At 35.0% G+C, this 17,177-nt stretch overlaps 1 protein-coding gene across 2 annotated transcripts; it reads left to right on the top strand.

Annotated features, from left to right (window-relative positions):
* The first annotated feature begins 1,758 nt into the window (after window positions 1–1,758).
* On the top strand, window positions 1,759–16,759 carry LOC113858340 (protein argonaute 4-like). 2 transcript variants are annotated; one of them, XM_027490943.1, is made up of 23 exons: window positions 1,759–1,958; window positions 3,171–3,428; window positions 3,521–3,726; window positions 3,819–4,040; window positions 4,159–4,295; window positions 4,382–4,479; window positions 4,575–4,672; window positions 4,819–4,984; window positions 5,105–5,221; window positions 5,305–5,412; window positions 6,960–7,022; window positions 7,117–7,230; window positions 7,308–7,473; window positions 7,559–7,671; window positions 7,892–8,029; window positions 8,170–8,300; window positions 8,462–8,527; window positions 8,857–8,920; window positions 8,996–9,107; window positions 9,187–9,260; window positions 15,513–15,607; window positions 15,707–15,738; window positions 16,228–16,759. In XM_027490943.1, the coding sequence occupies exons 2-23, from the start codon at window positions 3,174–3,176 to the stop codon at window positions 16,401–16,403; spliced, it is 2,751 nt and encodes a 916-aa protein (XP_027346744.1). In that variant the 5' UTR covers window positions 1,759–1,958; window positions 3,171–3,173; the 3' UTR covers window positions 16,404–16,759. The 2 variants fall into 2 exon arrangements, with proteins under 2 accessions (XP_027346744.1, XP_027346753.1); XM_027490952.1 differs by having other exon boundaries at window positions 1,840–1,958; window positions 3,303–3,428; window positions 16,228–16,644.
* Window positions 16,760–17,177: the final 418 nt, after the last annotated feature.

Here is a 17,177-nt window from a genome sequence, read left to right as displayed (position 1 = left end):
AATAAAATTTTATTAAGAATTTATTTACTACATTTTGGTACATTAGATATTTAACAATAATTACGCATATGACACTTTTATTTTTATTTAATAACATTATACTCAACTTTATTATTGATATTTATTCTTGTTAAATTTTTATGATTTATCCATTTTGTACAAACTTGTACAAATTAAACATAGTTAATCATGCATTTTGAACCAATTGAAAAGAGTAAGTTATTTATTTATTCTTGTTTATTGTTTTATTTTTTATTTTCCGTGATCTCTTTTTAAGTTAATTAAAAAATGTAAGTAATAAGGTTAATTTGTACATAATAAATAAATTGAAATTAATTTAAGTTTTCACCTACAATTTATTTATAAAAGATAAATAAAAAATAGAAAAAATATTTTATAAAAAATATAAAGCATTTTATAAAATGAGATCACTAAAATCTTATACTTTTTTAATTTTATTTTTTATCTGTCACAATATTAAAAGATTATTTCTTTCTATATTTTTTTATCTCCACAAACTGAAAATGAATAAATAAAGTTAAGTAATTAGATAAAAATAAAATAAAAAATGAAAAAAATGAATAAATTATAAAAAAAATAAAAAGTTCTATTAAATTGAAACTAATTGCAATTCTTCAATATTACCATTTTACCTTTTGGTCAAGATTCATTGCTCATGATAAGACAAAAGAAAAAAATTGTTAACGATAAAAAATATATATTAATTCAAATGAATATTTAATAATAATATTTATAATAACTATTATAGTGTACCTTTTAAATTATAAATTAGTGTTTTAAATTATGTTAAAAGCATTTAAAGAAACATTCTTACTAAGTAAATCCTTTCTTATAATAGCCTATTAAAATTTTCTGAAATTTAAAGTTTTTATCTTTGATTTCTCTCACACAAATTATATTAACTTATAAAAATATAACAAAAGTTTTATAAAATTTTACCAGATTTTAAATTTCTTAATTTTATTCTATATTCTAATTATTTGTTTTATACTTTATTTTCTATTGCATACATTATTTTTTAATTAAAATTAAAATTTTATTTTGATAATATCTATTAATTTTTAGATGACAATTTTTATAATATCAAGTTTAAAGATAAAGATTAGTGATGTCAAATATTACCATTCTACCTTATGGTAAACATTCACTCTTCTCTTTAGGTGAATGCATTACTTCTTTTCATTAAATAGTTTTTTTTATAAAGCATGTATTTCAAATTAATATTGATTTATACAATATTACATGCACTAATTTTTGTAAATAAATAAATAATTTATTAAAATTAATAAAAAATAAATATTAAATAAAAAATGTTGATTTATTATAATAAAAATAAAAAAATATATTAATATTTTATTTATTTTGTGATAGAATTTGTAAAAGAATAAATAAGAAGAGAATTTAAAATTATTTTTATTTAATAATATTTTTTTAATTTATGACACTCTTTTTGGGCTTAATAATGACACTTGTTGCAGAGTGATTGAATGTTGTGACGGTTGGACTAGAGTGGGAATTGTGCAGTTATTACGGCTAAAACTGTCAAAGCAAACAGCAGCCCGCACACGCGCCAAGACCGAGGCACTGTCAGGGACGTGCTCTACTCCACTCACTCGCCCTTCCAGTCCACTGCACCCAACCATCCTCATTCAATATTAACCGTCCATGTAATCCGCGTGCAAAATCAACGGTCCACACTCTATACCGCATTCACTACACCGAACATAAACGCAGGGGATAATTACTGCATTTGACAAACTATTAGTGTGAGATAATGACATCAGAGTTTTAAAAGAGAGTGTTTGACACAGCTTAACCACAACAAGGATCATAAACAATACAATTTGGACCTCCACAAACTCACTTTCTGTTGTTGTTTGAGGATTTAGGGTTCTGTTTGTTCTGGCCAAATTCTACTTTGGCCATTTCAGTTTAAGGTGACACAATTACTTAAAATTTATCATTTTGTGTGTGGTAATGAAAATTGGTTTTTTATTTTTTTTAGTTTGTGGGTTTTTCTGGTGATGTAATGCTGCATTGCAGTTGAAGTTCTAGTTTATGATTTTTTGGCCTTTTTAGTTCCCTGAAAATTAGTTTCTTTGATTTAATCTTCGGTGTGCTTTATGATTTTCATTTTTTCAATTCGAAGATGAAATTTTTATAATGGTACCTTTTTTTTTCTTTTTGAGCTTTTGAGGTTGTTTAAGTGGTGCATGTGCTTGACATGGATCTTACTTTTTTTTACTGCTTATTATGAAGTAGAAAGGTTCCTGCTTTGTCTTTTTGGTACAATTTTTTTCAGAAATGGAGCTTCTTTGCTGGAAAGTTTGTTTTTTTGTAGAGAATTTTCGGTTAGTCTTTTCTTGTTCAGGTTGTTATTCAGCATTTCAGGTTTTTGTCTTTTCTATAATTCTTTCATGTATGGAAAACACTGTTCTGTACAATGTTGGTTTGTTTTGGCTTTTTCACCTATTTTGGGTTTGGTTAAAACTTCTGGATGCTGCTTTTACTGACGGTTCGGTAGCTTGAATATGTGTATTTTCTCTAATTTTTGTAATATATAGAAAGCTGTTACAGCATTTGAGTATTTCATTTACTGCTGGGGTGATTATGATTTACATGCATTGCATATGCGCACAGCGCATTTAAGTAACCTTTAGTGTAGTTGAGTCACAATTTTTGCAAATAAATTTTGTGATTTTTTATTTTCAAAGTTAGCCTTTTTCTTTTGGAATTAGTAATTCACTCAACATTATGCTGAAGCCATTTTAACTCCTTCCTGTTTTGATTTAATATCTTTCCAAGATATTCGTGTTTACCCAGAATATTGGCCCTTTGAGGCCACTCTTAATGATGTTATGATTTACTTTATAATATTATTTGACCATTTACTCAGTTTAATTCATTCCTAGTTTTTGTGTGGACACTTGTTATGTTAGTTGTATGATTACTGTTAACTTTCTGGTTATTGGATTTTTAAGTCCTTGTTATTTTCAGTGGTAGTGATTTGACTTTTAGCTGTATGTTGACTATATAGTATATATTGCCTTCAAAATTTTGTCATCTTCAAATGTTGAGATTATTCATACTATTTGTGTGGATGATTTGTTCTCCTACTACACCTTGTATCCCTAATTCTCTATCTACAGAATATGGATTCATTTGAGCCAGATGGAAATGGAAAGGAGGGGCCATTGCCGCCACCGCCTCCTGTTGTCCCCTCAGATGTTGTACCCCTCAAAGCAGATGAGGTGTGCCCTGCCCCTGCTGAGCCTGTTAAGAAAAAGGCTTCCCGCATTCCATCATCCAGACGTGGTCTGGGATCAAAAGGAATGAAGATACAACTCCTAACTAATCACTTCAAAGTTAATGTCACAAACAATGATGGACATTTCTTCCATTATAGTGTATGTCCTTCATTTATCTTATTATGTGACTGTATTTATGTTTGAAGTTACTCACTGAAGCTTGACTTTTACTTTGCTTGGTTAACAATCAGGTGGCGTTCTCTTATGAAGATGGACGACCTGTAGAAGGCAAGGGTGTAGGAAGAAAGATAATGGACAGGGTTGTAGAGACATATCATTCTGAGTTAAATGACAAGGACTTTGCATATGATGGGGAGAAAAGTCTGTTCACCATTGGCTCACTTCCTCGGAACAAGCTTGAGTTTGAAGTTGTTCTTGAAGATGTCACATCTAACCGGTAGAAATTAATAGTAAATTGTTGGTGTCTTGGTCCTCATAATTGGCTTTCATAATATTGTTTTCAGAAGTATAACTTCTTTTTTTATATAGGAATAATGACAATTGCAGCCCTAATGGTCATGAGGACAATGAAGGTGACAAAAAGAGGATGCGGCGTCCTTACCGTGCGAAGACTTTCCAAGTGGAGTTGAGCTTTGCTGCAAAAATTCCAATGCAGGCCATTGCCAATGCCTTACGGGGGCAGGAAACGGAGAATTTTCAAGAAGCCATTAGAGTGCTTGATATCATATTGAGGCAACATGCTGCTAAGCAGTAAGTAAATAATGCTTTATTTTTCTTAGTTTGTGAATAAATTTTTTAATATTTCTCTCTATACAATTATGCTATGTTATAATGCCCCAATATTTTAACTGTACATTGTCTATTGCAGAGGCTGCCTACTTGTACGCCAATCTTTCTTCCACAATGATCCAAAGAATTTTGCTGATGTTGGAGGTGGTGTCCTAGGCTGCAGAGGATTCCATTCAAGTTTTAGAACCACACAGAGTGGCCTGTCTCTTAACATAGGTTAAATGATCTGTTGCTTGTATGCAATCTTCTCATGTCATACTTTTTTGTCTAATTCTAATTCTGGCAATCCCAAATTTATTTAGATGTCTCAACTACCATGATAATTCAACCTGGGCCTGTGGTGGACTTCTTGATTTCCAATCAAAATGTGAGAGATCCTTTTCAACTTGACTGGGCTAAGGTAAGCTAGTTCTCTGAATATCTTCTCATTTTCCTTCACTGATCTTGTTATACTGAAGTCTGATTTTTTTTTTCTTTTTTCATTTTCTTAAACAGGCCAAAAGGACCCTAAAAAATCTGAGGATTAAAACTAGACCATCCAATCAAGAATTCAAAATTACTGGACTCAGTGAACTTCCATGCAGAGAGCAGACGTACTTATTTTCTCTTTTTAGATTTTGTTAAATCCATTGGGCTGACAGTGGCCAATTCTTAACCATGTGTATGTTCTGCTTTGTAATTGTAGAGTTGTTAATTGTGTGATGAGTTGAGGTTTCTGATGAATGCGTGTATTTTGCAGTTTTACTTTGAAGAGTAAAGGTGGCAGGGATGGTGAAGATGGTGGTGAGGAAGTCACTGTTTATGATTATTTTGTTAATGTTCGCAAGATAGATCTCCGATACTCATCTGACCTTCCATGCATCAATGTTGGCAAGCCTAAACGGCCAACGTATTTCCCCATTGAGGTAAATGAAGGGTTTTCTTAAGGTTGTCATTGCTTCATTTTTTAACTATAATGTGTACAGATTGATCTTCACTACATATTTCATGTTTGGTTATATAATCTTTTTTTGTGGCTTTTTTAGCTTTGTGAATTGGTGTCATTGCAACGTTATACAAAAGCTCTGTCCACATTTCAAAGGGCTTCATTGGTGGAGAAATCCAGGCAGAAGCCACAAGAAAGGATGAAAGTTTTGTCTGATGTAAGTTGTTTTGCTAAATTGGGTGATATAATTTTAATTCATATGTCAAGGATAAGGGATCTTACTATTTATTTCTGCTGAAGGCACTAAGAAGCAGCAACTATGGTTCTGAACCTATGCTTCGAAATTGTGGAATTTCTATAAGCACTGGCTTTATTGAAGTGGAGGGTCGAGTTTTGCCTGCACCTAGGGTATATATATACTTATTTATCGTCAAACTCACAAATCTTGTTAATAATATTTTGTATTGTTTTACATTTCCATTTAGAACAAATGATCTTGACCTTTCTTGAGGTTTGATAAATTAAAACTTGGTACTCCACTTGTGTCAGAAATGACTTTTTCCCCTTATTAGTATTATGGTGCTAAGAGTTAACTTATAAAGTAGTTTTCATCTTTTTTTTTGCTAGCAATGCCATAGTAAATTATTATTTCTCTGTTTCTCATTGGACATTCTGGAAAATAAGTGATAGATGTCCTATTTTAGTAACCTTAGATTGAAACATGGTTTTACATGCTTTTACATTGAGAAAGTCATGTTTTCTTTAAATGAATAGGACTCCATTGTGAGGTCTAGCTTTAGGATGCGCTTGGATAATTGGTTATTTACACACTTATTCAATAAGCTCTTTTTGAAATGATGAATTATGTTTGAAATTCAATGATGAAATTTATTAGGATAAGCTGAAAACAGCTTATTTTTGAAAGTTATACCAAGGAGCTTCTTAATTAAGCTGAAAACAGCTTATGAGAGTCATAACTTGTTGTCTATAAGCTGTTCATAATTTCTTCCAAATATGTCCTTAATCTCTTTGTTAATAATGTGGTGTTGTAGATGGTCATAATTTAAAATCATAAAAGTTTATGCATGCTCAGCCCTGAAGCAAATCCCTTGCTGTTATGCTTACCGTTAAGCAAATTCTGAACTGTTTATTCCATTGAATTAATACTCTATCTATTCAAATATTGATTAGGGGCCTCTATATAAAGTAAGAGTTAGGTTGTATGTTCTTATTCTCTAGTCCTTTTAATGGGTTTTTTTTTTTTTTTTTGCGAAGTTCCTATACACAAAACCAAGCTTTTCCTGCTGCACTTTGTACAGAACCTCTTCCTTTCATCCTTGCTACTCAGGCCTTAAGCTGTTTAGCTTTGTAGAAATATAAACATGTCATATATTTGCTCTTCTTTTAGTCATGATGATGTTTGTTATATTACATGACAGTTTGATTTGTTTTATGCATTGAATATTAGGGATTTAGGGTCTAATTTGATATATAAGAGTATAAATTTATGGGGACTTTTAATTGTTTATTGCATGGAAGGGAATAGCTTTTTTCCTCATAATTAATTGTTTATTTCTCAAAAGATTTCTTACAAAGTCAGCATAAATAAGTGATTATTGCTTCATCTTTTAAATTAGATGAATCAAGTATGCACTAATTTGCTTAATTGTGTGAAGTTAAGGTAATTTGCATATGCGCACATCACCACAATGGTTTGTTTGGGTCAGAGGAAAGAAAACATAAATAACAACGCTTTTTTTATTTTGTTTGTTTGAAGAGAAAAGATGAGAATAGTTACACTTTTAGAAACAAAAATTCAAAATTTTCTCTCATTTTCTCTTCAATTCAATTTCAAAATTTTCTTTCTCATTTTCCCCTTGTAATCAAATAGATGGTAAGTATCAGTAGTATTGCATTTTATGGTTTGAAATTGATCATTGAATCTTCTCAAATAGTTGAAGTTTGGCAATGGTGAGGATTTCACTCCGAGGAATGGGAGATGGAATTTTAACAACAAGGTATATAATTCAGTTCCTCTGTCAGTGAAAGTTTAATATGGTCCACCTAAAAACAATATTGACATAGGTTCCAATAACTTAAATGCTTCTCCAGAAATTCGTGGAGCCATCAAAGATAGAAAGATGGGCTGTGGCTAACTTTTCTGCACGCTGTGATGTGCGAGGACTTGTGAGGGATCTGATTAGAATCGGAGATATGAAAGGAATTGTAAGTTCTATAACTGCGTATTTAGTGAAGTTTGAAAGGGCTACTGACTGAAATTTTTTCTTCTCCAACATCTGCAGTCAATAGAACAACCATTTGATGTGTTTGATGAGAATCCTCAGTTTAGGCGTGCCCCACCTATGGTCCGAGTTGAGAAGATGTTTGAGACCATTCAGTCTAGGCTTCCTGGGGCTCCTCAATTCTTTTTGTGTTTGCTTCCTGATCGGAAAAACTGTGATATTTATGGTTAGTGGTTTTGACATAATTTTTTGTCTTTATGCCTTCGAAATTTTCAAGTTTGCTAGATGAAAATTATTTTTTGACATCCAAGGGCCATGGAAAAAGAAGAATCTTGCTGATTTTGGAATCATTAATCAGTGTATGTGTCCCATAAGGGTCAATGACCAGTACCTGACCAATGTTATGTTGAAGATCAATGCCAAGGTAATATTGTATTGTACAGCATTCTACTGTCCATGTAGGCCTGTGCCACCTGTAAAACATCTTATCTTTGTTATGTAGTCATCACAATAGAAGAACACCTTCATGCTCTTTCCCTCTACTTACTAGAATAAGGCTAGGTTGTTGTAATTGATTTTTCTTACTTGTTTAATTTATCATAAGGATGTCATTTCCTCCATTGAATTCATTTATTGTCATGCAGCTTGGTGGGTTGAATTCATTGTTAGGTGTTGAGCATTCTCCTTCTCTTCCTGTTGTTTCAAAAGCTCCCACCCTCATTCTAGGCATGGATGTGTCACATGGCTCACCAGGGCAATCTGATATTCCTTCAATTGCTGCGGTAAATGATAATTGTCTGTTCTTTCTATGAATAGAATTTCTCAAATGAGAATGTTGGTCCTGAGTCTATTTTTCTGGATGAAGTCTTATTGCTTTCTGAGTGTTAGTCTGCATGCCTAATACCTAAATATACACATGCAGGTGGTCAGCTCTAGAAACTGGCCTCTGATATCAAAGTATAGGGCATGTGTTCGTACCCAGTCTGCTAAGGTTGAAATGATAGATAATTTGTTCAAGCAAGTTTCTGAAAAGGAAGATGAAGGCATCATAAGGTTACTTAATTCATAGATTGTAATTTAATAATTATATTAAACAAATGTTTTAAGCAGTCTATTTGTAGTTGTATTAGTTGTACAGACATTTGTTTTAGTTTTTTGTAATTTGGTCTCTGTATATAAGGACTTTCTATTCTAATGGGTTTCATCAACTGCAGGGAGCTTCTGCTTGATTTCTATGTAACTTCTGGGAGGAGAAAACCAGAAAATATAATCATATTCAGGTATGTTTCCTTTGAAAACACTTAAATTGCTTTTGGTTTCTATTATTTATTGTTTTTGCATTTTCGTTGTTACAGGCTTACAGCTGAAAATGCTTTAAGTTTTATTATAAATCATGTTTGATGTTTATGATTTTTTTAATTAATGTGAAATTGTTCAGCGTGACTAGAAGTATTTGGTTACTTCAAATGACATTATCTTGTATATCAGGTTTAAACTTGTCTTATTTTTCTATAAAATATGTGTTTTATCTAAGCTTGCCTATATATTGATTTAATCTTACTCTTTTCTGATAAAACTGAACGTTTTTTCTGTGTTGTATCTAATACAGGGATGGTGTTAGTGAGTCGCAGTTCAATCAAGTTTTGAATATTGAACTTGACCAAATCATTGAGGTTCTGAAGATGATCAAATATGTTCTTTAAATATTAATCAATTGAGTCAAAGAACTAATATTCATGAATTTTTAGGCATGTAAATTTCTTGATGAAAATTGGAACCCAAAATTTGTGGTAATTGTTGCTCAGAAGAACCACCACACAAGATTCTTCCAATCTGGCTCTCCTGAAAATGTCCCACCTGGCAAGTGTTCTGGGAATTTCCACTAAGATCTTTTATTGGACAAAATGTGTTCCCTATTTATTAACCCGTTATTTTGCAGGAACTGTTGTCGACAATAAAATTTGTCATCCCAGAAATTATGATTTCTACCTATGCGCACATGGTGGAATGATAGTGAGTATCCACTTTTCCGTATTTTTATAACATTCTTCTAGTCTTGATGTGGCATGATTGTGGCTTGTGTGGTTATCTTGTGGGCTTATTTCCCTCAGTCTCTCTGTCTGAAATGTACATTCATTCATTTATGCATCTTTTTTCATTTTTGGTTTAGATTATTGGTAGTTGGTTTATTATTGCTGATATACTGAGGGATAATACTTTTATCTGTTTAAAGATGTAGTATGGAATAATGGTTGGGAATATTTATCTCTATTTAAAATAGGGAAATCTTGTGACTGTAGGGAAGTATCTTGAATCTCATGGTAGTTTGGTCATCTCCTTTATTTTTTTCCTTTAGGAAAGAAATTCTTCCATTGCCAAGGTTTGTTTGCATTATTATCTGAATGTGAGTTGTGTGTTGATTTCTAGCTTACTTGGATTCACTTTCTATTTATGCTGGACTGGAAGTTATTAATCGTTGTTCCCCTGCAAAAATGACCTTTGTATTCTTGTTACATTTGATTTTGATATAATTAGGTGGTGTGTGAGACAGTTGAAAAGTTCCACATTGCCTGCCTCAATGTTGGGGGTGCAGTTTATATATCTATTGACAATTTCACTTAATTTGGTTAAGATGGAATCGACCATAGCCCATTTCTGTTCTCTTGTTTCTTTTGTGTATTGCTTAATCTGGCAAGCATTTGTGGGCGGGGAATTTTGGAAATTCCCGCATTGCATGTCTCAATTACTGGGGTGCAGTTTATATTCCTGTTGCACTACTTCACCTGATGCCAATTGGTTTTAAGATAGAATCTAAGGCTTTGTTAGGGAGTTAATTTTTGGAGGGAAGGGAAAAGCTTATTTGATGGTAACTAGGTTTCAGAGTTTTTAAATAAGAAGTGTTTCTATAAATCTGATAGAACTAGGTACAGAAAGAATGCAATATTATTGAATTTCTGGAACAACAGAATACATGCACTAATGTTCTGAGAATTATTCGAGTAGTTCTCAGTCTACTCCCAAGGTTATTTTTTACCAAAAAAGAAGATCCCTGATTATCTTTATTTCTTCTATTTATAATGTCCTAAGTTGTAACGGTTTTTAGTTGAAAACTATCCAACTGTCTCTTGGGCTCTTGGGTTCTGCTCCCCTACAACTGATCCCTTCCTTCTCCTATACACCTTCAAGGGACGATCTCTAACAATACTCCCCCCTAGGACTTGCACCTTGTCCTCAAGGTGGGTAACAGAAAAATTCTCCTTAATGCTTTGCCAACTTTCCTAGCTATTTTCAAATTCAGGAAGCCCCTGCCATTTGATTAAAACTTCCCACAAGTCTGACTTCAAGCAACGAACATCCAAAACATCTTCAGGTTGAGTTATCAATTCATAATCCGCTTGAAGCATAGTAGGAAGAGGATGGGCTTGTGCTGGAGGTGTGACCGCTTTTTTAAGGAGAGAAATGTGAAACACAGGATGAACCTTACTCCCATCCGGTAATTCCAATCTATACGCCACAACACCAATTCGATCCAAAACCTTAAAAGGGCCATAATAACGAGGGCTCAATTTCTGATTCACCTTGGTAGCCAAAGATTTCATCTTATATGGTTGAATTTTCAGATAAACAAAATCACCAATCTGAAATTCAAGGAACCGTCTGTGCTTATTGGCTTGAGAACGCATATAATCTTGGGCTTTCAACAAATTAGCTCGTAACTCACTCAATAATTCATCTCTGTCTTGAGTCATTTGATTAACCTCTTCCACTCTCGAAGGAACAGTGGTACCCTTCCACAAGATAGGAGGATCTTGGCCATATAAAGCTTTAAAAGGTGTCATTCTAGTGGAAGCATTGTAATTTGTGTTAAACCAGTATTCTGCCCAACTGAGAAAATCTGGCCATTGTTTTGGTTTATGGCCTGTCATACATCTCAGGTAAGTTTCAATACACCTATTCACCACTTCCGTTTGACCATCCGATTGCGGATGGTAAGCTGTGCTAAATCGGAGCTGAGTTCCAACACTTTTAAATAACTCTTTCCAAAACTTACTCATGAACAATTGGTCCCTATCTGACACAATAGAGCTAGGAAAGCCATGCAGCTTCACCACTCCTGTCATAAAGACAACAGCGACATCCTGAGCTGTATAAGGGTGACCAAGGGAAAAAAAATGAGAAAATTTAGTAAGCCTATCAACCACCACAAAAATAGTGTCTTTCCCTTTTGATTTTGGTAACCCGCCGATAAAATCCATTGAAATATCAGACCAAACCCGTGTAGGGACAGGTAACGGTTGAAGTAAACCTGCTGGAGATAAGGCCTCATACTTATTCCTTTGACAAACATCACAAGCTGTCACAAAATCCTTTATATCCTTGCGCATTCCTTCCCAATAAACCACTGCCGCCAACCTTTTGTAGGTACGAAAATAGCCCGAATGACCACTTACTGCCGACGCATGAAAATCAGCTAGAAGTTGTGGAATCTTTGTTGACCCTTTTGGTACCACCAATCTGCCCTGAAAATAAAGTCTTCCTCCTCTTAGTTCATACCCCTTGTGCGAATTAGGAGCAACTATCAAATCATGCCGAAGCTGTTGTAGTTTTGCATCTTGTAATATCTCTGCGTCCCAATCCTCCAACTCCTGAAATTGTAAGACAGTCACAGCAGCAAAATATGTTTGTCGAGACAGGGCGTCCGCTGCTGCGTTTTCCTTGCCGGGCCTATACTGGATTTCGAAATCATAACCAATGAGCTTAGAAACCCATTTAAATTGCTCTTCACTCATAAGTCGCTGCTCTGTCAAAAACTTTAAACTCCGCTGATCCGATTGGATGACGAAATGGCTTCCTAACAAATAATGTCTCCATCGCTGCACAGCCTGTACTACTGCCATTAACTCTCTTTCATATACTGACTTTTGTATGCTTCGTGCAGATAAAGCCTTGCTCCAATAAGCAAGAGGATGACCCTCTTGAAGTAAGACAGCTCCTAAACCACAACTAGAGGCATCAGTCTCCACCACAAAAGTTTTGGTAAAATCTGGAACAGCCAATATAGGTAAAGAAGTAAGAGCTTGTTTCAGGTCGTCGAAGGCAGTCTGAGCTTCTGCATTCCAAGAAAAACCACCCTTTTGAAGCAGCTGGGTTAAGGGTTTAACACGTCTACCATATCCCTGCACAAATCGTCTATAATAACCCGTAAGCCCCAAAAATCCACGTAACCCCTTCACATCTTTAGGAACTGGCCATTCCTGCATAGCGGCAATTTTCTTAGGATCTGCTGCCACTCCCTGTCCAGAAATCACATGTCCTAAATACTCTAAGCTGGTTTGGCCAAAAGAACACTTCTCCTTATTAACCTTCAAAGAATGCTCCTGTAGTATGCGTAACACTTGCCTAGTGTGATCGATATGGCATTCCAAACTTGGGCTGTAGATGAGAATATCATCAAAAAATACCAACACAAATCTGCGTAAAAAAGGCTTCAATACCTCATTCATCAAAGCTTGAAATGTGGAAGGAGCATTAGTTAATCCGAATGGCATCACAAGGAATTCATAATGGCCTTCATGAGTCCTAAAAGCTGTTTTTTCAATATCTTCTTCCCGCATTCGAATTTGATGATATCCCGACTTTAAGTCCAACTTAGTGAAAATAGTAGCACCACCCAGTTCATCTAATAATTCCTCAATAATAGGAATCGGAAATTTGTTGGGAGTAGTTATCTTGTTGAGGGCCCGATAATCCACACAAAATCTCCAACTACCATCCTTCTTCCGTACCAATATGATGGGACTAGAATAAGGACTAATACTAGGCCTTATAACCCCTGCTGTCAACATCTCATTTACCAACTTCTCAATCTCCGTTTTTTGGTAATGAGGATATTTATAAGGTCTGATATTCGGAATCATAGATCCTTCCTTTAAATGAATAGCATGATCTTGTCTTCTAGATGGTGGTAAACCTACTGGAGTTTCAAAAATAGTTGGAAATTGATGTAAAAGTTGTAACATTTCTATAGGAATCTCATTGCTATCCTGAATTGTTTGTTCCAGTGAAAAACAATCCACCAAAAACCCTTCTTCTTCTTGCTGCAATAATCGAAACATAGTCTTGGAAGATGCTGATGATAGGCATAACGTTGGATCTCCCTTCAAAATTTTTTCCTCACCGTCTACCTTAAACCTGATAGAAAGTTCTTCAAAGTTAGCTTTAATGTCTCCTAAACCGGCCAACCAATCTAACCCTAGCACCAAATCCGCTCCTCCTAAGCCAAACACATAGAATTTCTGTTTGATCTCCATATCCGCCAATTTGAGAAACAATCCTTCACATACTCCTTGACATTTAATTCTGTGGCCATCTCCAACTTCCACGAAATAAGAAGAAGTTTCAGTGACTACTAAATTCAATTCCTGCACTAATTGGGTAGATACAAAATTATGGGAAGCTCCACAATCTATCAGAATTACCACCTGTTTTTCTTTTACTGTGCCCCGTATCTTCAGAGATCTCTTAGTTGTTAACCCCACTATGCTATGCAGGGACAGTTGAATATCTTGCTCATCAACCAGAGTGTTATCCTCATTGGGAGCATCTTCTTGGAGTCCTCGATCCTCCTCCAATATCATCATTTGAAATTGTTTATTTTTACAAATGTGATTAGGCCCGAATTTTTCATCACATTTGAAACATTCCCCTTTCTTCAACTTTTCTTGCATTTCAGCATCAGTTAATCGTTTGAATCCCCCTGTTCTAACTCGTCCTTCTCCCCCTTTATTACTACCACTACTGCTCACAGCCCCTTCATTGCCTCTGCCCTGAATCCTGGACCCTTGAGCTGTTGCAAATGACCCTCCTGATTCCAAGCTTCGATAGGAATTTGCAGTCTTACTCCCCCTTAAGAACCCTGTTCTTCCCAATGCTGAGTTCTTCTCTTCCACCAACATGGCTTTCTTGATGATTGCTGATAACGATTGCGGCTCATATAACTTCACCTCTGCACTGATATCCCCACGCAAGCCATTCAAGAAAACTTCCATCAAATAATTTTCATCCATACCCGTCATTGCTCCTGCATATCTCTCAAATTGACTTACAAATTCTGCAATCGATCCCTCTTGTTTCAGTCGCAATAAGGCTGCGAACGGATTCGGAGCTGTGGTAGGTTGAAATCGCTCCATTACTGCGTTACGAAATTGATCCCATCCGGGGTTAGGGTTACACCCTTCCCACCAATGGAACCAACTAAGAGCGTCATTTTCTAGTGCCAAAACCACTACATTCATGCGATCTGCTGCACCCACTTCTCGAATTCGAAAATACCTTTCTATTTTTTGGATCCACCCGTACACGTCCTCACCCACAAATAGAGGAACGTCAATTGTGCGCCAATTTGCACTTGTCCTGCCAACGCTATTTCCTTGCTCACCTTCCGATCTTGAACAGCGCGACATTCCTTCCTCTTCTTGTTTAGGTTCTGAACGCTGCAATAGCGTATTCAACATTTTTTCCAATCTTTGAAATCGCAAATCTTGTGCTTCTAAACGTTTCTCCAATGTCTCAAATTTCTGAGCTTGCATTTGTAAATCCCCTTCTCTTTGCGATATTATTGTTTTCTCCAAGGCGTCGATCCTACTATCCATTCTTGTATTCGCCATTATTCAATTCCCACGGCACCTGGATGTTGCTCTGGATACCAATTGATAGAACTAGGTACAGAAAGAATGCAATATTATTGAATTTCTGGAACAACAGAATACATGCACTAATGTTCTGAGAATTATTCGAGTAGTTCTCAGTCTACTCCCAAGGTTATTTTTTACCAAAAAAGAAGATCCCTGATTATCTTTATTTCTTCTATTTATAATGTCCTAAGTTGTAACGGTTTTTAGTTGAAAACTATCCAACTGTCTCTTGGGCTCTTGGGTTCTGCTCCCCTACAACTGATCCCTTCCTTCTCCTATACACCTTTAAGGGACGATCTCTAACAAAATCATACTAAACCCATGTTTTTAAGTTCCCTCAAATTGGGGGATTTTTGTTAACCTTCCCTTTCCATCCTTTCCCTCTCCTTCTGAACTTCCAAACAAGGCCTAAAAGACATGAATGATTGTTTTTTAACATTCCTCATTGCATTTGTTTTAACCTATTACCTCAAACTCAAATGCAGGTAGATCTAGTTATTTGAGAGGGAAAGGTTATGTAAACTTATATTAGCATTTTCTTTTTTCTTCCTCTTTTTAATATTGTGCCCAGGGTACCAGTCGGCCTACACACTACCACGTGCTGCTCGATGAGGTTGGTTTCACTCCTGATGAGATGCAGGAGCTTGTCCATTCACTATCATATGTGTAAGTGAAATTTTGGACCTATTTAATTGTGTTAGACTTGTTTTAAGGTTTCAGGTTAGATCAATCTAATCAATATAAAATAATTCTTTGATATGACAGGTATCAGAGGAGCAACACTACCATTTCTGTTGGTAAAATTCTTACAGTACATTTTTTCCTCTGGAAAATGTTAATGTCTGTTTAATTTTAAGCAACTAAAAATGGCGAAGGCTGTTTGGTTTTAGAAAATGTTTTTTTTTTTTTTGTTAATTTTCTGTTTTCACATTTAATTGCTAAACTGCTACCTTGTTTTCATTTATTTCCTATTGTCAAAGAGTTGTATAGAAAACGAGAACAGAAGAAAGTTATTTTCATTGTTATTTATACAAATTTTTGAAACAGAAAACAAAATGAAAGAAGGGTGACAGTCCTGTAATCAGAGAAAATAAAAAATGAAAACAGAACTTCTCTGAAATCAAAGTCTCTATCTAAATTTTTATTGGGAAAAAGTGTATGTATTAATAAAAAATATAAAAATAAAATATTTTTCAAACTTGTTTAATTTGGATAGATGGGTATTGTTATGTCATAATGAGTATTCATGATTGAAACTTAGCTACAAATTATCTTCCTCTTCGCAGTTGCTCCAATATGCTATGCACACTTAGCCGCAACTCAGTTGGGGCAGTTCATGAAATTTGAGGACAAATCTGAAACATCTTCAAGCCATGGTGGATTGAGTGCTGCTGGTGCTGTTCCTGTCCCTCAGTTGCCTTCCTTGCAGGAAAATGTCCGCAACACAATGTTCTTTTGTTGAGGGCCTTTAAGCTTGCCTTGGCTCTCTTAAGTGATGACAATGATGTACATAAAGCCAAGTTCCAATGTGTAGCTTCTTGTGGACACAGTTTATGTAGTAGGCATGATCTTGTTATCTATAGGCTAAGAACTTCTATCTATGGAGGCTGTTTAGGACAAGCCTCTTTTTATGTGATCATGCCCTTTTTTGTTGTGGTAAACTTGGTCTTTTTAGCCATATGTGGAGCTTTTAGCACAAACTTTCTCATGTTTGTTCCCTTTCTATGTTGTTGGTAAGCGAAGTATTTATGGCATTTTTACCTTTGGCTACTCGTTGAGATGCATAATTTTATGGAGTTTAAATCATATTTGGATTTGGATGTAATGTAAACGGCGAGGGTTTATTAATGACTTGTGAACAATTTATGCTAGTGGAGTCACTTATGATTTCCACTGCACCATGGGAAAATACTTTTGTAACAGTGAAGGGTCCAAGCCACCTTGATTTGAGCTTTCTAGGCATAAGTTTGAGGCGAGAATTGAACAAGATGACCTTTTGACCAACGTAGAATTCTTTACTTGAAATCTTCTTGTCATGGTATTGTTTAGTCTTTTTCCTTGTAAATTCTGGAGTTCTCATAGGCCTCAAGACGTAGCTCTTCTAGATGGAGCACAACTTGGATTTTCTTTCTCTCTGGACACTGTGGGCTCTTACATCACTTTTCCAGACCTCAAAGTGATTGCACTCACATTTTTAGGATTTGCTACAGTTTGTGCAGGGAGGTTTCCTGAACCT

This window comes from Abrus precatorius, unplaced genomic scaffold (genome assembly GCF_003935025.1).
Source record: "Abrus precatorius isolate BTA unplaced genomic scaffold, Abrus_2018 Scaffold1, whole genome shotgun sequence".
Taxonomy (NCBI): domain Eukaryota; kingdom Viridiplantae; phylum Streptophyta; class Magnoliopsida; order Fabales; family Fabaceae; genus Abrus; species Abrus precatorius.
The sequence above is the reverse complement of the archived record's forward strand: the minus strand, read 5'-3'. Positions and strand labels throughout refer to the sequence as shown.